General features: G+C 46.2%; 1 protein-coding gene across 5 annotated transcripts in view; it reads left to right on the plus strand.

Moving 5' to 3' along the window:
- LOC119402206 (neprilysin-2) overlaps positions 1 to 24,038 on the plus strand; it is a 44,157-nt gene that overhangs the window by 15,510 nt on the left and 4,609 nt on the right. For 2 of the 5 annotated variants that reach the window (XM_037669334.2, XM_037669332.2), the window contains exons 10-21: positions 2,773 to 2,906; positions 4,927 to 5,167; positions 5,235 to 5,333; positions 5,415 to 5,492; positions 15,305 to 15,414; positions 18,260 to 18,318; positions 19,026 to 19,077; positions 19,146 to 19,216; positions 21,499 to 21,629; positions 22,650 to 22,715; positions 23,237 to 23,335; positions 23,426 to 23,517. In XM_037669334.2, the coding sequence (XP_037525262.1) occupies positions 2,773 to 2,906; positions 4,927 to 5,167; positions 5,235 to 5,333; positions 5,415 to 5,492; positions 15,305 to 15,414; positions 18,260 to 18,318; positions 19,026 to 19,077; positions 19,146 to 19,216; positions 21,499 to 21,629; positions 22,650 to 22,715; positions 23,237 to 23,335; positions 23,426 to 23,517 (1,232 nt within the window). Of the gene's footprint in view, positions 1 to 2,772; positions 2,907 to 4,926; positions 5,168 to 5,234; positions 5,334 to 5,414; positions 5,493 to 15,304; positions 15,415 to 18,259; positions 18,319 to 19,025; positions 19,078 to 19,145; positions 19,221 to 21,498; positions 21,630 to 22,649; positions 22,720 to 23,236; positions 23,336 to 23,425; positions 23,518 to 24,038 lie in introns of those variants that run through there. The other 3 variants (XM_037669335.2, XR_005185677.2, XM_037669337.2) reach the window with 3 other exon arrangements.

The raw sequence follows: 24,038 nt of genomic DNA on the forward strand, positions 1-24,038 counted from the left end.
TATTTTGGCACATTTTGATTTTTATAAATTTCATTTTTTTAGAATTTTGCCAATTTCGTTATTTCAAAGTATCAATTTACGTAAGCCCAACAAGCCGAAACCACAATTATAACATTTGGACTAAAACTGCAAAATATTTTCTCGAAGGTGGTGACCTACCTTAAACACAAGTCATTAGTTAGCTAAAATTCAAAATTTATTCATTACATCTTTATCGGATACATAAATCTTTTCGTTCTTTCAACCCCCGCAGTATAGCGAGCGTTGCTCACCGCTTAGTAGTGCTGGTACTAATTGCATTAATGTGTTATGCTGCGACACATGCCTGGGAGAGGGAAGGCTTTAGCAAATGCATGCTCTTGCATGTTTACGAGAGAAGACATGATACATGTTTACGAGAGGAAAGAGTCGACGAGAGAACCCGGCGAACAACGAAAACATAATTTCATGGACCAGTACGACAATCACAAATATGAGCAGACTATAAGACGCGATACAGAAATTAATATGCTACCCGGTATGATGTATAGGGGTGGGGAAATACTCGAAAGTATCAAATAATAAATTGATGAGTGCTGTATTCGATATGATGTTCTAATCAAATTTTGCGTCTTAGAAATACTGATTATGTTTCTAATATTTTTGAGTAACCAGAGTTTCCAACACCTCAAAGAAAGCAAACAGCGAGAATTAATTTTCGTGCTTTATTGTTTGAATAACCGTCACCTACCCAGCCAGAGTTTTGAGGGAGTATTGACAAACTTGTCACGACCTGGCGAGGGTGTATTTGCCTAACCATTAGTGTGGTGCGACAAATCCACTAATGGTTTCTGCCCTCCCTTTTCCCAAATGAATTGTACCACACGTGGGAACAGCCCCCAGAAAATAATGATCCCTTGCAGAAGAATATTATCTGACAACCGAATGGGACAGAATTTTTTTCGCAGATAATCTGATGTCATGAGCCAAGGTGGAACACACATTATCCCACTTCTCACTGATGGTATCAGCTGTCATTCTGTGGGGTAACAACTGCTTATCAAAAGGTCTGAAGGGCGCAGTGAAAACAGACACTTGAAAAGCTGTAAAAACAAGTTTTTAGCATTGGTGATGCGACGCTGACGAGCATTATCTGCACGTTTTGCGTTTAGTGGTAGTTCACGGCCAGCGTACTGCCCTCGTGCAGCACGCTTCTGCAATTCACTCATGCAATACGCTCTGTCACCTTGGTTCAGGTTCTCCGTCATCCATGGAAGCACAAAATACGAGTGAGAGTAGTGAAGTCGAGGTGAAACGCCGTCGAAAATATCTGCACATAAAAAATGTGAAAGCGGATTGCTCAGCCTAATATTCAACGACTACTTTAAACCAGCAACAAGCTGAATACAAGGGCTTACTATTTCGTCAAGCCTGTCCTCAACTGTCCTACACGAATTGCAAGAATGCAATAAGTGTATTAAATGCGGATGAATTTAGGGCTCTGCCACGTCGTCGTCTCACGGCTCGCGTTGGTGTCACTGAGGTACCACGTATAATACATGTAAGCCGATCAGGCTGCACCTTTCGCACGCAAGCGCATGCTTCCCTATGAGCGCCCGCGTCGTCACAGGGCTAATTCCTCAAACCGTATCAGGGAGGCGACGGCGAGACGCCAGCGTAGGGAGTTATAGATAAACGGAAGAGAGAAGCAGAGACAAAACGCCATCGCGGGGAGTTACACGTACCGCGCACGGAGCAGCAAACAGTAGAAAAACAGCAGAAAGCAGATCATGGAACACAAAATCGATCATCGCGAAGTAAGTCAGATAATCTCAAGAAAGAATAGAAAATGATAGAAGATGTCACATAACCACTCGACAAATACAGTAAAGAGCTTAAAGGCGCAGATAAAACACAACGAAAGAACCCAGAAGAACTGAAAATAGCAGATAAACACAGCACAAACATATCGGAAACACAGGCTAATCAATGCTCTGCACTTCCTGCGGCTTTCGCTTGGGGTGAAATTTCCTTGGATATCTTTCGCAGTGGCTGGATATCTTCGTGGCGAGCGAGGAATCAAATGCACCTCAAGAGCGACGACAGCGAGAATACAAGGCATCGAGGAAGGCAACTCATAATACTGCTGCCGCCGCCAAATTCCAATAAGGGTCACGAATTATAGTTGAGGCATACTATGCGTGAACGCGCTAGCTGTTGCTATGGGCCTAAGCGTGTTCCTCTGACCACCAGAGGCAGCTTTCGGTTGCACTTGCATATATCACATACATGTCCCCACGACCAACGAGCGATTACATCTCTAGTGTCGCCGAAATGCATGTATCCTCAATCCACCATCATCATAATCAGTTTCATGATTATGTTGGTTCATGAACCAATGTTTATTTGTTATGCCTAAGTACGATTTAAAAGTTGCCGACTATGTACCTCGTGTTGCTGCTGTATACCAGTCTACCTTTGTAAATATGAATGTGGTATTATTTCTCGGCTGAATATAACCATAACTCTTCTTTGGTAAAATTGTAAATACCTGTTTGAAGCAAACTGTTGTATTCTAGGGCTGTGTTGAAAATAGTTGCCTTAGAATTCGAAAACTATTCTGGTTTTCTTCTACTTGTACTTCTATTCGTTTCTGGGTGAGCACTATTCCAATTGTGTCCGATTCCATTCTAAAGTTCACAATTCGCACGCCAGCGATATAAAGTGAACACAAACAAGAGCGCTTGCCAAATACGTACCAAACGACTAATTGCAATCTTTTCTATGTCGCAGTTTTCATTGCGAACAATGCTTGAAAAGGAACTACGCGACATCAACGCAACCTTAAAGGACAATATTCGTGTTATATTGGAATATCCTGCCTACTATGCAGGCTTGATAAAATTTGTAAGCACTGTTAACAGCACGTAAGTAAGAAAACATTTGCACCGTTCCAATGACCAAGTGCCCGAAGTGATTCATTTTAAGTAGTGCGAAAAGCAGTCTGCACAACAATAAAACAACTGCAGTTGTATACGCAACTTAATGACATTTCTAGAAGGAATGTGTGCACCTTTACTATCTCGGCGCAAGAACTACGATCTATGAGGCGCGAAGTAAGAAGGAAATTTCGCTTTCGTGCTGAACGTTTGCTCCATCGAACCTGGAATGTTAATATGTTTACAGCTCTAGCTGCCTCCTGCTCCAGTAAATATTTGAATAGACACTTTCTTGGAATGGCTCATCTCCAGACTAACGATAAGCTCACCACACAATTCAATACGGCAAGCCGTCTTGCGTTATGAACATATGTGTCGTTCTATGAGAATTGTCAGAAGGTTCAAGCAAGCGTATCACCAAATATACGGCAACCTACGCTTCATAAAATACATACATATCCCCCTCAGGCGAGAATTGTGATCGACTGGTCGCAAATGCATGAAATTTGCCATCGTAATTCTAAAGCTCTCAATATTACATTACAAGGGACAAAATAGTTAATATGTAGTTTTATGCGATTTTTACTGAATAATTTTTATTAGCGCTAATTGGGTACTTAATTATTCTTCAGTCACTCATGTTCCATTTTAACATAAAAATAATCAAATCCTAGGCTCAGAGTGCATGCCCAATTTTGTGTTTGGTTGTATTCACTGAGAGCAAGAAAAATACATTTGACGTTGGTCTTGGAACGCGGCACGTCGGCCGACACCGAAGATCGCAGTGCCTTCAGCAAAGTTTCAGGGCTGCGGTCATACGCGGCACATTGAGGTGAAGTAATGACACAGTGATCACGCCGAAGGTGCAATTAACTCTGTGCGCAATGTATCTTGCTCTTTTTCGGCCACTAGTCTAAAGCACTGGCAAAAACAAGCTGCATCCACATATGTGGACCTTGCGCCACAAGAGGGTATAGGCAATATGGCGTTGAGATTGCTCACAAATTTATTGCAAATTATGTTTACTTTAAATATAAACCAAACAGCAAATAAAAATCTGGAGGACGCTTGAGCTTTTTTTTCAAGAGAAGAGCACGATATCGCAATCGGGCCCTGTGCGCATCGCCTTCTCAATCGCTAGTCTGGATTTGGTTCGCGGTGGGTGACTCAACCCTGCCGCGATGGAACGAACATCTGTGCGCGTAACAGTAGCCGTTTGAAACTATCCTAAAATACATGCTGAAAGTATAGATGCGAGGTGCCCACTAGGCCATAATTCTTCATTTTGCGAATCAGTGAAGGGCCCATTACGCGTCCGTAAGACGACACGCGAACTTACGCGGCCACCAAATTTGTAGATGATTTTGTTGACAATGACTATTAAATATGTCAGAGCGCTTCTAGTGTGTGGGCTTTTAACGCTTGCTTTTTGGGCAATTAACATGTTTTCACGCCTGGCGCGATTCTACGCTTCTGCCACGCAATCTCACATGCGTCAAGGAGACTCCACCTACTCTACGACATTCATATAGTGTTTTATCTTTCGAAATACTTCCACGTAATGACGTGGCTCTGCGGTATAGCACCTGCTTGCGACGCCGACAGCCTGGATTGGATTATCACTTGAACCGAAGGTGTTTACTATACATTTCATTTGCATCTTCCTCGATTTATTGCTCACGGACAACGCTGATATTTCGCTCACAACCAACCACGCCGACACCGAATATGACGCCGACAGCGGAACTTCTGCAAAATGAGCTCTTTAGCGTTATGGCGTTTATATAAGCGTTAGGCTTCCGTGAGGATACACAATTATTCTAGACTTCAGGAGGCCTCTGCAACTAGCTTTAGGGTGGAATCTAGGTTCGTGTTAAAACAACAGAACTTACAATGCTCGCTGGGCATTTACAGCCGCCTTACAGGTTTTTGCTGACGGAGAACTGATGTTTATTACATACGGAGCGACATCATTTTTTTGTGTCTTCTGGTTAATTTTTGATTTCAGGAAGGCCATCAAGAATTACATTGCATGGACTTACATAAGAGCATTGGCTGGGTTTGAAGGAACTCCCCTGCACGACATCTATTTGACCTCTAGTTTCAACACGACAAACCTGACACGTTCATCTGCGAAGAATGACGTCAGAACACCTTGCCTTATGCAGCTGCTGAAGCCAGAAACGATGCTCAATGCAGGAGCGAGCCTGTATATTAAGTATAATTTCGACAAATATGACCGGAACGACGTAAGTGATCTTGTTATCTGCTTGTGATATCAGTATCACATGTGTTCATTCACTTTTATTTAACTAGGTGCAGAAGATGATGCAATTTATCAAAGAATCATTCAAAATGATCATCCTAAAAAACAAGTGGATGACAGAGTGGACAAAGAACAAAGCCGCCGAGCGAGTGAGTTCGTCCTCTTCTAAACGCCACTGGCTCTTACGCGCTACAGTGCTGTGATATTCTGATCAATGTTAATGATTATAGCTGGCGAAAATGGAAACAGTGATTGGCTATCCTGACTGGATGCTGGACGACACTGTTGTGGACGAGCTTTATAGATTTGTGAGTAAATACTTTGACTGGAAGTTTTTATTTATTTTGTTGATACTACATTTGCTTCATTTCCATTTCGTTGCATTTTTGTTATCATCAACTCAAATTGCACAATTGCGTAGCGGTGCAACAACTTGCACCGCTACGCCCGCCAACTGGCTGGCGCGGGCCAAGAAACCACTACCAACTTATCGTACTACCGTTGCAACGGAGCCGGCGAGTCGCGGCCACCGCTGGTTTTGTTCGCTCCAAACATGGTTGAGAGCAGCAGGATCGCGACGCGCGAATTCGCTAGTCACGTCTTTTTTTGCATTTCGCGGGCTTTCTGTGCAGCCTAGAAAAAATGATACACGTGATATTTTCTTTATCGCAAGTAATGCAATGGGTGGTGGGAGGGGTTTCTGAAGATACTCTCGAACATGGAAATCCCCTGTTGTGCTTATCGGCAATGTTTATCGCTTAAGTTAATTATATCTAATTAACATAATTAACAGATTATATAAATACAAACTGAAAAGTTGTCTGTAGTACGCAAGATGGCTGCCAGCAATGTGCAGCTCATTTCACTCGCCTGCCAATAATATTGCATTCTTTAAATCTTGGCACAAGCTAGATGGGAAGCCTGGTATAATGTGTGTATATATATATATATATATATATATATATATATATATATATATATATATATATATATATAACTCATCCCCCGAAGAAGGGAGGACCCCTCCCGAAACTGTTGGGAATTAAATATTTATATCACTGTTGACAACGCCTCCGTTGTATTATACCTATATATATATATATATATATATATATATATATATATATATATATATATATATATATATATATATATTGTAAAGGCGTTTATTGACGGCTGGATTGACGGCGACGATGCACAACAGTCACGACGGAGCGCAGACTCTCACGAGCACGAGCACGAGAGGCGTGCTCTCCGAGAAGAGGCGAAGAGGGCGACCCACTAGAAGGCGCTGGAGAGTACGGCCCATTACAAGGTTCCAATGCTTCTCTACAATTACCCCGGGTGCGAAAAGGGAGCCGTCTGGCGACCTAGCAGCTGGTCACTATGAGCGGGTCATGGTAGGGCTTGAGGCGCTCCACGTTGACAATGTCGCGCCCTCGACGGCGCATGTCGGAAGATGGGTCGATGGGTTCAATCAGGTAGTTGACCGGGGATGTGCGTTCGACGACACGGTAGGGGCCTTCGTATTTGGGCAGCAGTTTGGAAGAGAGGCCAGTTGCAGTGGTAGGGACCGAAAGCCATACGAGTGCTCCAGGTAGGAACGTGGGTGCAGAAGTGTTGGTCTCACCGCGAATGCTTTTCTGCCGCTCTTGGTCCTGCGTAGTAAAGGTCTTCGCAAGCTCGCGACACTCCTCAGCAAGTCTGGCTGTGGCAGAAATAGGCGCACACTCAGATCGATCCGGCTTGTATGGAAGGATTGTGTCGATTGTGTGCGACGGGTGCCTGCCGTACAATAGGAAAAATGGTGAGAAACCAGTGGTGCTTTGAGGGGCGGTATTGTAGGCGTAGGTGACGAAAGGTAGAATGGAATCCCAATTTGTGTGATCGGCGGCGACATACATCGAGAGCATGTCGCCGAGCGTGCGGTTAAAGCGTTCCGTGAGCCCATTCGTCTGCGGGTGGTAAGCAGTAGTTTTGCGGTGAACAACGTTGCACTCTTTGAGGATGGCTTCGACGACTTCCGACAGGAAGACACGGCCTCGATCGCTGAGCAGCTCCTGGGGTGGACCGTGGCGCAGTATGAACCGGCGGAGCAGAAATGAGGCTACGTCGCGCGCTGTAGCCGCTGGGAGGGCGGCAGTTTCGGCGTATCGCGTAAGGTGGTCTACAGCGACGATGGCCCAGCGGTTACCAGCCGAAGTCAGAGGGAGTGGCCCATACAAGTCGATGCCAACGCGCCCAAACGGCCGGTCAGGGCAAGGTAAAGGCTGCAGACCTGCTGGTGACTGGTGCGTTGAAGTTTTGCGGCGCTGACAATCGATGCAGGAGCGAACGAACTTCTGCACGTAGCGGTACATGCCTCGCCAAAAGTACCGTTGGCGAATGCGGTGGTATGTTTTCGATACCCCAGAGTGCGCACACTGCGGATCAGCGTGGAACGATTCGCATATTTCAGAACGCAGACTGCGGGGTATTACTAGTAGCCACTGGCGGCCGTCGGCGTTGTAATTGCGTCGGTGGAGGAGGTCGTCGCGAATGGCGAAATGGTGGGCTTGACGACGCAACGCGCGAGTGGATGGTGTTGCCGAAGGATCAGTGAGCAAGTCTAGCAGTGAAGCGATCCATTGATCCTTGCGCTGTTCGGTAGCGATAGTGTGAACGTCGATGGAAGAAACGGCATTGTGAGACATTGAGCTGTGGCTATTGTCGTCAGGCAAGGGGGAGCGCGAGAGTGCGTCGGCGTCAGCGTGCTGGCGTCCGTTGCGGTACAGCACGCGGATATCGTAGTCCTGTAGGCGAAGTGCCCAGCGGGCGAGGCGGCCTGATGGATCCTTCAATGATGACAACCAGCAGAGTGCATGGTGGTCGGTGATGACATCAAATGGGCGACCATACAAATAAGGTCGGAACTTCGTAAGGGCCCAGATGATCGCTAGGCATTCCTTTTCGGTGACGGTGTAATTGGTCTCGGCTTTGGTGAGCGTACGACTTGCATATGCCACGACATATTCAGGGAACCCTGGTTTGCGCTGCGCAAGGACAGCGCCAAGGCCAACACCGCTGGCGTCTGTGTGTACCTCTGTAGGGGCCGTAGGGTCGTAGTGGCGTAGTATGGGAGGCGACGTCAACAGACGACGGAGCTTCGCGAAAGCGTCGTCGCACTCTGACGACCATGAATTGAGGGACCCGTTACTTCCGAGGAGCTTCGTCAGCGGCGATATGACGGTCGCGAAGTTTCGAATGAAGCGCCGAAAGTAGGAACACAGTCCTACGAAACTGCGCAGTTCTTTGACGGACGTAGGTTTGGGGAACTCGGTCACGGCCCGAAGCTTGGCTGGATCGGGAAGGATACCGTCCTTGGACACGACGTAACCGAGTATTGTCAGCTGCCGTGCTGCAAATCGGCACTTCTTTAGGTTCAGTTGTAGACCGGCGTCGGTCAAACGCGTCAAAACATGCCGCAGGCGTTGAAGATGCGTGGAGAAGTCCGGAGCAAAAACAACGACGTCGTCGAGGTAGCACAAGCATGTGTGCCATTTCAGGTTGCGCAGAACGGTATCCATCATGCGCTCAAAGGTGGCGGGCGCATTACACAGCCCAAATGGCATGACGTTGAATTCGTACAAGCCGTCGGGCGTGACAAAGGCGGTCTTCGGTCGAGCGTCATCAGCCATGGGTACTTGCCAGTACCCTGAGCGCAAATCGAGAGATGAAAAGAATTCTGCTCCTTGCAGGCTGTCAATCGCGTCGTCTATTCGCGGTAGTGGATACACGTCCTTACAAGTGATCTTGTTAAGTCGTCGGTAGTCCACACAGAACCGCACAGAACCGTCCTTCTTCGCAACAAGAACGACAGGAGACGCCCAGGGGCTGTTAGAAGGTCGAATAACATCTCGTCGAAGCATGTCGTCGACTTGCTCGTTGATTACACGGCGTTCTGTGGAAGATACGCGATATGGACGTTGCCGCAGTGGTGGTTGGGCGCCAGTGTCGATGCGATGCGTAACGGCGGAAGTACGGCCGAGAGAAGTTTGAGCGACATCGAAAGAAGAGCGAAATTCGTCCAACAGGCCCAGAAGCTGAGAACGCTGGACCGGTGTAAGGTCGTCAGCAATGGAGGAACCAAAGACATCAGCGGGTGATGAACCAGACGTCGAAACAGCGCTGAGCGTACTGGAACTGCGGCAGTGCATTTCATCTGGTTCGTCCATAACTTGTGCGTCTTCGAGGGGTTCCACGCTGCCGAGACATTCCCCTCGGACCAACATAACACTGTACGGAGATGGGTTGATAACAAAAATTGACGTACTGCCCTGAGTGACTTGCACGGTCGCGAAAGGCACCAGCATGCCTTTCCTCGTGCAAACACGGTCAGATGGCGAGAGAAGTGCAACGGTGTCTGAGAGACTGGCGCAGTACACTGACACCGCCGTCGACGAGTTTGCAGGCACCTTGGTGTCGTCTTTGACAAGTACCTTGCCCGCAGCCGATGGACTGTCTGCCGGCGCCAATTCAGAGAATGGTGAGAGCTCTATTTCGGCTGGTGCACAATGAATGACGGCGTCGTGGCGGGAGAGAAAATCCCATCCTAGGATGACGTCATGAGAACAGGCAGGAATTATGATCAATTCGACGGCGTACATAGCATCCTGAATAATGACGCGAGCTGTGGACACCGCTGTTGGGTGAATACTTTGGGCGCTGGCTGTACGGAGGGAGAGCCCCGAAAGCGGCGTCGTCACTTTTCGCAGTAGTCGGCTAAACTTGGCGTCCATAACGGATACGGCGGCTCCAGTGTCGATAAGGGCGGACGCGCGAACACTGTCCACAAACACGTCAATCACGTTCGAGGGGCTTCGCTGAGGGCTTTCGCAGTTCGATAGCGTCGCAGCCCTTGCCTCGTGGACTGCGACGACTAGTTTTCCTGGTCGCGTGTACCCGGACGTGGCCGCATCGGCGACAGTGAGCGACGTCGTGGAGATGGTGAACGGCGGGTAGATGGTGCGGGGCGGGACGTCGGTGACATAGGCAGCGCTTGGTCATAACAAGGGCTGCTTGATGAGCTGGTCAGGGTTGATGCGACCCGAGGCGGCTGCACGCGATTGCAGTAGCGTGCGACGTGACCGGCGCAACCGCACGCAAAGCAAATGGGGCGGTTGTCGGAAGTGCGCCAGCGGTTCGCGGGTCCCATCCATGTCGCAGAACGGGATGCACGAGGCGGCTGCTGATATGGGTGCATTGTGGGCAGCAGTCGGGGCCTGGGGACGACGTCGACGTATGTAGGCGGCACAGCCGCGTCGAAGGCCTGTGGTCCGACGACGGCTTCGGCGTAACTCCGCGGGCCAGCCACAGGAGTCGCTGGGGGCGGCCTGGCTACAGCTTGCGCGTAGCTTAGTGGTGCAGGCACTAGAGGCGGCTGGTGGTATTCGGGAATGTCCTCCGCGATTTCTTGCTGAATCGCTCGGCGGAGAGGAGGCAGAAGTGTAGTTGGCGGCTGGTCAACATGCTGCGGTGGAGTGAAAGCCAGTAGAGAGACCTGGCGGGCAATTTCCTCACGCACGAACGACTTGATTTCAGCGAGCAAGGTGGAGTGGTCAGGAATTGCCGACAAGCCTGCGAGATCAGCATCGCGTGATGGCGGTCGACGGGTCATCAAGCGCTGCCGGCGCAGCTCCTCGTAGCTTTGGCACAGGGTAATGACCTCTGCCACTGTGCGAGGGTTTTTGGCCAGCAGCATGGTGAAGGCATCGTCGTCGATGCCTTTCAGAACATTCCTGATTCTGTCAGACTCCGACATGCTCGCGTCGGCTTTCTTGCGCAGGTCAAGGATGTCCTCGATGTAGCTCGTGAACGATTCCCCTGCCTGCTGAGCTCGTTCACGTAAGCGCTGTTCGGCTTGAAGCTTACGAACGGCAGGGCGGCCAAACACGTTGACGATGGCGGTCTTGAAATCGGACCACGTCGGGAAATCGGATGCATGGTTGTTGTACCACATGCCAGCCACACCCGCGAGGTAGAAAACCAAGTTGGTCAGCTTGCCTGCTTCGTCCCATTTATTGGGAACACTCACCCGTTCGTAAATAGCGAGCCAGTCCTACACGTCAGTGCCATCCGCGCCGGTGAAAACAGGAGGGTCGCGAATACGGGGGACACCGGGACAAGCGGTCGGGGCAGGAGGCGGCGTTTGCAGAGCGGCGTCTTGCGGCATGGTAGATGGCACGGTACGGGATCGGAGCTCCAGGGGCATCGAATGGAGACCGAAGTTGTGATGACGGTACAGCACCTCCACCACTTTGTAAAGGCGTTTATTGACGGCTGGACTGACGGCGACGATGCACAACAGTCACGACGGAGCGCAGACTCTCACGAGCACGAGCACGAGAGGCGTGCTCTCCGAGAAGAGGCGAAGAGGGCGACCCACTAGAAGGCGCTGGAGAGTACGGCCCATTACAAGGTTCCAATGCTTCTCTACAATATATATATATATATATATATATATATATATATATATATATATATATATATATATATATATATATATATATATATATATATATATATATATACACGACGAAATCATGCTCTTATCCTCTCGTATGCGGCTCAAGCGATCAACCGCCGTGTTCAGCGAAAACCACAGCGTTTAACTTCAACAGCTAAGCTGTTATAGCTTGGCGTAAATTGTTTGACCGCGCCCTAAAACAGTCGCCATCATGAACGGGTATGTGCCACAGAACTTAGGCAGGTCCCGTTATGCACCGCTACGGCGTGGCCCGTATAAGGCTGATATTGAGTACAGAGAGAGGGGGGAAAGAAAGAAAGGGAGAATGAAACATATACACGGAATGATATAAAGAAAGAGAAAGAGCAAAATTGTAGCCGAAAAAGAATTCTTGACGAGGAGGGATTCGAACCCCCGTACCCTCGACGCCAAAACCGTGTCCTAACCACTCGGCTATCCATGCACGCTAGGAGCGCACACCATATCGTTGTATAGTACAGTGTAGCAAGGGGGCGAGAAAAGGCAAGAGAGCGTAAGGAGGAGAGTTATTATGATGAGGAGGAGGAAAATGGCAGAGGGGAGAGAGTAAAACGTAGCACGGGAATTATGAGAAAGAGAGAAATAGATAAATAAATGCAGAAAGAAAAAGATAGCCACAGAGAACATCAACAAAAGAGAGAGGAAGAAGTGGAGAGAAAGCAAGAAAGAGATGGAAAGAAAGAGGAAGGAAGCATCGCGTCGTCTAGCAACCAGACACTGAACCACCTGGTGAAGGTCCGCATGCGCAACAGCTAAGCCACGCCCGCCGACGGAGACATCGCGTACACCCTCGCCTCTATAGCGCATAGTCTGGCTGCGTATTGCCGAGGAAGCCGCGCATGTCAAAGCTAGACTTGTCGGTCGCCGGGGAGTACGAGCGGCGCCGGGCGCTTGCTTCGCTGTGCCAGGCTTTGTGCGACTTAATGGAACCTGGCAGCAATTTTGTCAGAAGGATTTCCCAGTGACAGCGGAGATAATTTCAGAATTTGAGAGAAAGTGTCAATGCTACTTCTAAATGACAGTTCCTAAAGCATTCTAACATGCTTCCTGAAAGTTACCTCTTCATGTACGAGTCGAATGCTAAAGCAGCAAACGTCTTCATCTACGGGCGAGCATTGACGAGAACTATCTGCGGTATTTTCGACGCAGCCGCCGTGATTTTGTGCACCTGTATTCCTCACACGAAAAGCTCAATTTCCAGCAGCTCTAAGCGGAATATACCACAAATCACTGAAATATTATCACATGTTTTATTGTATTATATTGCATTATAAAATTTTCGAAATGCTTCCATCCACATCGAGTTCATGAATTCGCCGTCGCGCTACCAACTGCTAACTTCCTGGTTAGGTCAACTGGTAAAACAACCGCACCAGAAAAGCGTTAGTCCCAGGTTTGATCCCCGGACGAGGACGAAGTTTCCATCAACTGAGACGCTTTCTTTCTGAGAAATCCTAAGGCGTTTCCTTGTGGCTTTGGGCTGCAAATGAGTGGTTGGCGATTTATCTTTCTTAATCCTTCCGCCACCTTGCTGAATAACGTAGAACTGATTTGCAATGTTACATTCTATATATTTCATAAAGAAATGGCTCAAAGCTCGCACTAAGCCGCGCAATTCTCGATACACAGCGAAGCTGATCGGTTTCCTGCTTATTTATTGCTGTAGCTAGACTGAACTTGGCTGTAGCGAGGTTCACGTGGCTTGAACGTACATGTAGCGAAATCCTGAACTTCGCTTGAACTTGGTCGTAACATTGTTGAACTTGATGGAATTCCCACCTCCCGTATGCTATCCTTGTAATCGGGACCTCGCTGACGCTGTCTCCCTTGTTCCATTTCCCAAGCCACGTGTTCCGGCAAGGTGGCTGTAGCGAGGTGAACTTGGCTTGAACTTGGCTGTAACGTTGTTGGACTTGATGGAGTATCCACCTCGCGTATGCGATGCCTGCAATTGGGATCTTACCGACGCCGTCTCTTTTGTTCCAGTTCCCAGGCCACGTATTCCGGATGTGCTCGGCGCCGTCGATTTCCTTCTCGCGTAGCGGATCTTGCTTCTTGGATCGCGGTTTCTTCCTCGGGAGTGCGATTTAGCTTCCAGCGACCCATGGCTGCGTATTTTTAGGCGCGAGCTGTACACTGCTTGATTTTTAGTGCACCAGTGGTTAATAGTAAGATTTCTTTGGCTCATTTGTTGGGCTATCTGCAGCCTTCTTGTTCAGCGGACCAGTAGTGAGTAGTGGGATTTACCCCATTTCTGCGGCACATACCAATTTATGATGATGTTAACTTTTTGTTCGTGGGACAACGAACGATTTGCTAAACAGGTTCGCTGTTTAAACGTTAAAAAACACCAGATGGTCAAAAGTTTCGCCGTCCTCCACTACGGCGCTACTCATAATCACATCGGGGTTTTGGGACGTCAAACCGCAAGAAAAGTTAAATCGAAGCATTTCTTAATGAACATCTGCTAAGTTGAACCCATCTATCTATCTATCTATCTATCTATCTATCTATCTATCTATCTATCTATCTATCTATCTATCTATCTATCTATCTATCTATCTATCTATCTATCTATCTATCTATCTATCTATCTACGACTTTGGGGTTTCATGGCTGTTTTGTTAATGGAATGTGTATGGCACGACATGGTATGGCATGGTGCCATACACCATGCCATACCATGTCGTGTCATGTCATATGGCACGACATGGTATGGCACCACCACGACATGGTGTATGGCACGAAATTGGTATGGCACGACATGACTGCATGACGAACACAATTTGATTTACATGCCACGCTCATGGTGTGCTCGCGTCCATCTCTCTAGCTTGACATTACCACAACTGGTATTGCGCGACGTCAATGTATGACGAACACCAATGAGAGGTGGTCACATAAGGATCATGACATATCTACCACGTACGGCAAGATTTACATGCCACGCTGATGGTGCGCTCATGGCCAGATCGCTGCCTTGATATACACCAGAATATGTATTGCGCGGAGTCACTCTATCACAAACATAAAAAAATGGTTGTAAAATGAAAATGATGGCATGCATGTAATGTACGGCGTGACTTGTATGCCATGCTCATGGTGCGCTAGCGACCGTTTCCCTAGCTTGATGTACACCAAAAATGTCGCTGCGCGGAGTGGGTGACCATACATGACAGGTCATGCATTACATATAACGGAATATAAGTTTTAGTAGCAGTAGCATGGTATATACGAGCATGCACATGCCTGCGTGCATGGCAAACATGCTATTGTGAACTACATATCATGGCATGAATGTTTTATTTGGGTGAATGAGAAACGTCGCAAGCGACGTAAGCAGCTCCTTGTTGGCTGTTTTGCATTACACCGTTTCCCGCAGTGTGTGGAATCTGCCGGATTTATTATAAACAAATTAACTGGGTTACTAAAATGCTCATTGCAGTTAGGATTCTGTGACCATTGTGCGCACTCAAATGCGTTGAACTCTACTTTACAGAGTCTGCGCCGTATCGATTGTTCCAGATCATTACCAAAAAAAGTAAGGAAATTGCTATAGAACCCGACTATTTTCAGATTCCCCTCTTGAATGAAAATACTTCGTTTGCTGAGCACATATTTTGGATACAAGCTAACACTCGGCACCAAGAGATTCTAAAGTTGAGCGAAGACTATAAGCAAAAAGAGTAAGTCGATATGTTTTGCATGTTCCTCGTGATCTAGCCAGCATGTTTTGCTAAGTTGCGATGTTTTAACGCATGCTGCAGTCGCGATGTAGTGAGAGGCTGAGCGCTGTGCGATCCTGTATCGCCAGCATAAATACTAACTGCAACAATACAATTTAAGTACAGCTGCCAAATATTCAATTGTGATTAGAAGGTGCTGTGCGACAGAAAATACAGTGAGTGACAGCTCACGCTTTCAGATAACCGTTAAACACGCAGTTCGCAAGATGCTTAACGCAAACTGTAGTGTAGTCGACGGTCTCGCTTAGTCATTGCGGCATTAGCAAGCTATGCAAGATGTTGAGTCTGATACCCGCCAGCCACAGCGACGTTAGGAAATAAGCTCTTAGTATAGCTGTCTTGGTAGGAAGCGCACAACGTTTACAAAGGACACGAAAGAAGAGACACAAGCGCTTAACTTCAACTAAGCGTTTATTGCAAAACGGCAGAATATATAGGGGGCAAGAAAAGAAAAAAGAAAGAGGAACGAAGAACAACCCACCGAAAGCGCACGTGTCGTGCCATACAATACTCATCCATTATGATCAGCCACACTATCCAAAAAACAAAGTTCTTTCCGCGTGAGCGAGATAGATGGTGCACTTGCACACTCAAAATCATCATGTGTCATTTCAGCTGCTTCCACAATCAAACGGGTTAATAAGTCCCTGTCGCGATATAAAACGCATGCGTTGTCAAAATACGGCACGCGACCACACTCTTTACAGTGAATAGCCAAGTGACCATCTGTAGTTTTTTGCCTTTTATTGTGATGTTCTTTTTTGCGATGTTCTGAAATGACACGTGATGACTTTGAGTGTGTAAGCGCACCATCTATCTCGCTCACGCGGAAAGAACTTTGTTTTTTGGATGGTGTGGTTAATCATAATGGATGAGTATTGAGTATGGCACGACACGTGGGCTTTTGGTGGGTTGTACTTCGTTCCTCTTTGTTTTTTTTTATTTTTTTGCCCCCCTATATATTCTAACGTCTTGAAATAAACGCTTAGATGAAGTTAAGCGCTTGTGTTTCTTCTTTCGTGTCCTTTGTAAAAGTTGTGCGCTTCCTACCAAGATGGATCCATACCAACTGGCCCGATATAATTGTTTATTTAGTACAGTGAAACCTCGGTGACACGATAACAGCTCATACGAATTTCGGGGTGATAAGAATTTTTCGTTGGTCCCGGCTAAGGCCCATTGGCCTGCAGTGTAACGGAGTACGGTTGTTGCGAACCGATTTTCACCCAGCGACGTTTGATGCGAACGTACGCTACCGCCGAGGTACGAAGGGGGGCTCTCCGCGCTGTCTCGGAAGACGCGCCAAGCACGTGCGAGCGCGGGAACGCAAGCGTGGGCATGCGCTCCGCACCACCAAATCGTCAGAATCATGGTGTAAGAAAAACACTTTTCTAAAGGTGGGCGAGGACCGAAAGAAGGCGAGGACGGTTTTGGCGAAGGAGTCAGGCCTCACAACGTCAGCATGCGCGACCGTTGATGTCGCACCTGTGCGGGCACGGCCGTAAATCTCCAAAAAACACCCCGAACACCTCCGCAATAACAAAATCATAACACAGGACCATGGTTCTGTAATTCTGTGGCCTTGATACATCGCGCAAAGCGTTTCTTTTGTTACATTTGGTGCAGTACTCCGGTGTCGCGCAAGAAAACATACTAAAATTTCGAAGGGGCTACAGCTGTCGCGAGTCACAACGCACCTGGTTCATTAAAAAAATACGCGCGTACGGACCGTATATTTACGGGTGCTGGTATGATTGCCGACCCTTAAAAACTTAACTGACAATCATTCAGGGTTCTTCCTGACCTTGCTGTGGCCCTGAAAAACAATAAATGAAAATGTACGCCAGCTTTCTTTTTTCGCATGCTAATTTTCCACGCTTTCGGTGATACGAATTTCGGATGATACGAATATTTTTGGTGGTCCCGTGAGATTCGTATCACCGAGGTTTCACTGTATAGCTGGCTTTGATGAAGCGCTCAATGGAGGCGTATTTCTTGGCTTCGGGGTAATACGTAGGTACCAATCAATCAATCAATCAATCAATCAATCAATCAATCAATCAATCAATCAATCAATCAGTCAATCAATCAATGGCGCTTTATTTACAGGATACTTCAAAAGCAAACTTCTCAGAAACAGCGGAAATGTTAGACTTGTCCCAAGCCACCTAGATTTCACTAATTCTTCATTTTCATTTTCGGCCGGCAATCGGTGACTCGTAGCTCCCACATACAAGTGACAACTTGGACATAGCTTGCTTTGCATTAGTGACACCTGATTAATCTGCTGATTCACATGAACTGATGCAATAATACTACAAAAAAACAAAGATGTCCCTTGAAGTATAAATATGAAAAAATATTAGGGCATATCAAATTGCAACAGGCTTTAACAAAGAAGCGGAGTTGACGTAATCGTTTATTCAGCATTTGCATTAATTATATATATTTCATTTTCAATCTGGAATTCTACGTATTTTAGTGAACTCAGTAAATGGGAGGATCTCTGTTGTACATTTTCCACGTGATTTTACAAAATCTCAGGAAAGTAATCAAATGAATTAGCAAAGTCGCTTGTTCAGCTGTGAAGCCTTCGACACGATCGCTCAGTCCTCATGTCGATAATACCTTTCCACACTCAAGAACGATTGTCGAAGAACTAAGCTATCTTGTTTGGAGGTTAGCTCCTACATGTTTACCTCCAGAGCTCCTTCGTAGCATCGAACAAAAGCTGCGTTTTCGATGTAAATCTGCATTCTAATTGCTGTATTTTTGATTACTGCAGGTTTTCGGCTGTCTCCCTGTTTTCTCATCCGTACTACATCGAACGAAGCGACACGCTTGGTGGGTGCTGAGGACTTTTTTTCACGGCTTTTCCAGTCGACCATGTGGATTCAGTGCATAGTAACTGCAATGGATTTGCGTAGTATGGTCGTCGTTGAAACCTTGTTAACATTCATATTCTTAGGGACAAACAAACTGCAATGCCAAGAGAAGTTCGGCTAAGAGGAATTTTACAAACTTTCTAACTTTGTTCGTATTTGTAAGTCAAGCAGAGACTTTTTTTCTGAAACAGCCATGAAGAACGGGTGTAACTCCAATGTAGCTGCCAGAAGTTTCGATATGTGATACAGTAATATTGCATAGCAATACAAAAACATATTGAAATGTGTAACGAATCTCGAATAGCTCTTAGAAAATATATAGAAATCTTCTGAAAATATCTTGAAAAGATCGTTTAGACTGATTTGGACACATTACAGGCGATGATCTGTGATGTGTTGAGCGCATTGACCATGTGCTCGAGCGGATACTCTTTGACACTGATCGGGTATTCTTCCACCCAAATAATAGGGGCTCTGCCAAGCGAAATAGCTTGTGTTCTTTATAGAATGATGTTCGCATCAAATCATGATTCAATTCATGATACGTGACGACGACATCCAATGAACGAAAACCCATTCGTATGAAAACCAGGGTGCGAATGTATTTTGTCCATAATACGGATATAGTATAATGGCCGCGATGTTGTTCCATATTTTGCATTACAGTTCTGCCGGCGGCGGCGATCGCGCCACGCTACAGGAGACCGCCGGTGCCAAGGTATCAGTCGTCAATTTTGCTAAGTGATTCAAAGATTCTGTCAACGCTTCCTCTGTTATTTGGGGCAGGGCATTGAACTTTGGCACTGTTGGAGCACTGGCCTCGATGCTGATGGCTAATGCAATTGATCGGTTTGACAGTACGTGAGTATACTGAATGTCCGTTCACGCATATACCGTTATGGTTTACTAATGTTCGCAAAAGCTGGTGGTTGTCATGAATTAAATGAACGCATCTATATATATCAGATGTATTGTCATGCCAGGTAAAGTGTACTGAAAGAACTCCCCTAGTTAAGCTAGGCTACGTGACATCAACACATTTTTCAACCTTAATGCACAGCGACACTCCTCATTGCCAGATTTAGCATGCGGAAGTCGTTACGTGGCTGGCTTTGCTCCGAATGAAGTTGCTGTGTAATATGATGGTTCCTATTATGTCTAAACGTGCGAACATCAAGTGTCAGTGATGAGTGGTACCTGAAGCACGTTGCACAACATGAGGGGAAACAAACATTACCGAAGCGAAATAAGAGTGGGAATTGGGGAGCCAGGCAGGATGGGTGGATTGCTTAAGACCCCGGGGGCCGTAGCTCTAGCAAACTGGTCCATCAGCCTTGTCCGTACCTACAAGTCGGTGTCCTAATGACCTCTCCCGCGCTTCAGGTCAAACAGCTGCCTACAAGAGCTCACCGAGGAAACATGAACCGGGAGGTGGTGCGGCACTCGGAATCAAACCCGAATGACTGGGCCCTCAGCTACGGAGAAAAGCTTAGCCAGCACAAGGAATACATATGGACAAAGGCAAAATTAACTCCGCGCCCAAACGACGACGCTGGGAAGGGCTCAAACACATAGCGAGATGCTGAAGAGCAGGCACGTCAAGTTTTGCCTGCTGGATTGCGGCGCCGCAGCAGTAGCGATGAGGCAATGCTCCGGACACTCACCGAGGTCAAATATCTTTAGCAAAGATGAGGTAGACTCCATGCCGTTTTTATGCCACGTGTTTTTTGCCAAGACTTTTTGGAAACGGCGACATCATGCGGTGATCCATGTAATGCTATCTCATTATTATGAATACATCTAGATTTCTAACTGCCCCATCCTACGGTGTTCGTGTTGTGTTTTAATCTGGTCTGTTTCGCGCTCACTACTCTTTTAGTTGGCGCAGCTGTGGCAGGCACAGCGTCTCCTATATCGTTTTTTCCACCTATAAGCTAGATCTAAGCAAATTAGAGAAAGATCTTCCAAGGGTGGGCAAGAGGTGCTCAAAACGTTCATCACCGTCTCTACTTGATATTAGTGCAGATGTCGCGCTATGACTACAAGCAAAACATGGACGTGATGTACTCGCAGTCTTTCAGGCCAATCTCTGCCGCTTGATCATATTTGCTCGTTTATTCATGCGCATTTCTTTGGGGTATACCCTGTCTATGGTATATTCTTTCAGCAGTATCTCTTAATAAACCAACAACGCTGAGATTCTCTATCGAGCGCTCTCGCCATATCGAGAAAAGTTCTTATGAATATTACTAGGGCGAATCCTGGCGCTAGTGTTTATGGGAGCAACGAGCATTGCAGCTTAGCCAGCGCAGGAAATATTTGAAAGACATTGTTTTATCTGAGCTTTGACTTTCTCGATTTGAACAAAACCTTTGTGCTTATAAATGTTTATTTAAGAATGTTACCTTCTAACTGCAACCATTTGTAGTTATTAGGCACGCAAGGAGAGTTGTGTTGCGCTCAGCGTTTACAAATAAAACGATTGCTTTTGAACTTCGGCCAATAATAAGTGATGATGCCTAGCACATACAGTTGAGCTTAAGTGCTCCTATACAGTCACGAAGGTTCACAGAATCTTTCAGAACTCCTTCAAGTTTTAGCTGAACAACTTCACAGCCACAGCTAACTACGGTATACTGAACTTAAACACATCAGCCGTGATTACTGTGGGACGGACGTGCGATGACCACAAGGGCCAAGCTTACAAAAATCACCTTTAGCGTGTCGGCTGTGCTGAACACTTGTGACGGGACTTCGTATGATTTTGAGCGTGGCATCACTTTTAAACTTTTGTAGTTCTCAAAGTTCTTTAGCTAAAGAAATTGAGTGGCTGGGATCTCATAATTTTCTACATAATCTCGTAGCATATCTGATGCTGCGTGCTTTGAGCTTTTTTTTCGGGAAACGCTTGAACACATACAAATGGTGTCATATTGGATCTCAAATGGATCCCGTGGTTATGCAAATGAAATTACGATGTGTGCAGAATTTGTCTACTGTGTATATATATACGCAATGCAACCCTAGGCAAAAGTAGACAAAAGTCTGACCACGAGATATGCTATGCCCAAACATAATGGTAGCCAAATAAGGAAAATGTCGTGTTCACAAAAACACATTGATGATGCCACGCTTTCAGCAATCTGGATTGACGACGGTAAAGGACTCGGCGGAAAAGCAGTCACGAAAGAATTTTGGGACGAGGAGTCAAAGGAAATTTTCTGTAATTATTCCAGTTGCCTAAAGAATAAACAATGCACGGACGTTAAGGTAAGGTAGTTCAGTATTTACATTCATGCATGCTTTTTTGTCGTTTTTTTCTAGTGAGCTCAAAGCTTTTAAGGCGTATTTTTTAGTTGGCACGCTTAGTGCTCTCATCATCGGTTTGATTGCAATACTAGTGCGCCAATTGGCCTAAGAGTTAATCGGTGTACACCGGCAGAGCGACTGTGTTTTGTTTGGCTGCATTGCTGTCCTTTTGAATTATTATGTAAAGCTAACCTTTGCATGGAGGCGTTTCACCGCTTTCGCGCTACGGTGGTGTCCTTGTCGCACACGTTCATATTGGTTTAAAACATCGTGACACAAGGTTGTATTTCCATGATAGGGTCGCAGTTGTTTTATTTCCATTGAATGCCGTTTTTCCTAGACAGCTATAACATTGGCGTACCACTAGGTAAATTACGTCCACTGTGTCCTCTACAGCCTTCAGCAATGACATTCCGTAAAAATATTTGCGGCAGTATAACGTCCCAAAAACACAACTGATTACACGGGACGCCGTAATGGAGAGCTCCGAAAATTGCGACCACCGTTTTTTTAACTTGCACTTAAATCTTAGTAGATGGGCCTCTAGCATTCCGCTTCCATCGACATGCGGCCGCCGCGGCCGGGATTAGATCCCGCGGTCTTTGGGTCTCCACTTGAACCCCATTACCGCTTTTTAAACAACCGTCCTTCTAGAAGATTTCTTTGTAACAACATTAGCCCTTTGGAGTCCAGCCGTGCAGACCTGCTTGCACCTCTGCGTACCAGCAGAAGTCGGCTAATATCAACCGCAGAAGGTGACGGTTGGCAAACAGAAGGAACCCGCTCGTGCAGGCTTTCGGTTTTGGAAAATGTCCTCATGGTTCTACTTTAGCTCTTGCACGAGCGCAGTGCAAATATGTGGATTTTGTGTCGAACCGAAGAAAACCTAAAAAATTCGCTGACATAATTAAACGGATCTTGCTTTGTTTACATGCGAGTTAATGCTACTGCTTTATTGTCACGTAATATTATTTCCTTCAGAATCAGTTCAAAAGCTACGGCGAGGCACACTTCACGGACTACATTGGCCTGCGGGCTTCCTATATGGTACGTACGCTTTATTCTTAGTTCTGAATAGATATCGGCAGGCGAACTATGACATGTATACATTGTGATAAACTTCAAATCACCAATATAACACACACCAGGTTTTCAGATTACTATGTATGCTGCCTTAGCATATGCATTTTTTTAAATCACGTGCATCACACCATATCTTCAGAATAAGGACGTGCGCTGTCGCGTTTCAAGCTCTTTCGACTGTATCAATAAGTACATTAGGCACTTCTCTCAGAATCATAAGCATTGGGGGCGCTGAGCTATTTTTACCGAAGAAGTTATTTGTGGACACTTATTGCAAACGCCAGACCTATATCAAAGAGAGTCATAAATAAATTACATAACTGCGCAAAAAATTTAGCACGTTGTTTGTAAAGTACAACCGAGTTCTCATCAACGTATCTCATCTCATCAACTTTAGCCTGCGTTATGCATTTGATGTTGTTACGAATCCTCTTGTAGTCGACACAGTATTACATTGAACGTAACGTATTATGATTTTTACGCAGGCATTGAAGAATAGTGTTAACAATTACACTAGGCCATACCTCCTTCGTGGGGCAGACTTCAACACAGAAGACAAGATATTTTTTCTGGCTTTCGGCAATGTACGTGAACATTCTCTTGTGTTTGATTGCTTAGCACATCAGGCAGAAAGCACAGCTGCTCATTATATCAACAAATATATTCTTTTACAGCTTTTCTGCCCATTCAGCATAACGAAGCCCCCTCTCACCGGAAGATCTGATGAATCGGTAATGTCTCAACTCAAAGAAACATACCGGGGAAGGTGAGTGAAACTATTTTTATGTATGAACCGTTATAATAAACGAATAGAAGAGTCGGAAAGGTCATTTCGTAGTATTCAGACGACGCCATTTTTTCAAGCCATGACCGGTTGACTTCCCCTAATTCATCTTAAAGCTACACGTAACAAAACGATGAATAAGCCTTGCTCACAAAATCAAACTACATTCACCCTAATGGTCGCTTCGAATCAAGTTCAGTTACTTGAAAGAGGCGCTTGCGAACCGAGATATGTTTTATTCATTGATGGTACAGGCTCCATTAAAGAGGGGATCCAGATTGCAAACCTTCTGTCTGCAGAATGTCACAGGCATGGCAGTAGGTTAGCGGTGTACATTTAAGGCTACAAACATGAACCGCTTGGGAAAATACGTGCCCTCGATAGTAAGCGCGCGATCAATTCACTATACCAAATATATGCCCAAACTCAGAAAAAATGACAATACAAATATTTTTTTTTCACAGAAAGTGTACTTCTACCCTCAAAAGAAAGCACAAGTTCTT

The sequence above is a fragment of the Rhipicephalus sanguineus genome, chromosome 8 (genome assembly GCF_013339695.2).
Source record: "Rhipicephalus sanguineus isolate Rsan-2018 chromosome 8, BIME_Rsan_1.4, whole genome shotgun sequence".
Taxonomy (NCBI): Eukaryota; Metazoa; Arthropoda; class Arachnida; order Ixodida; family Ixodidae; genus Rhipicephalus; species Rhipicephalus sanguineus.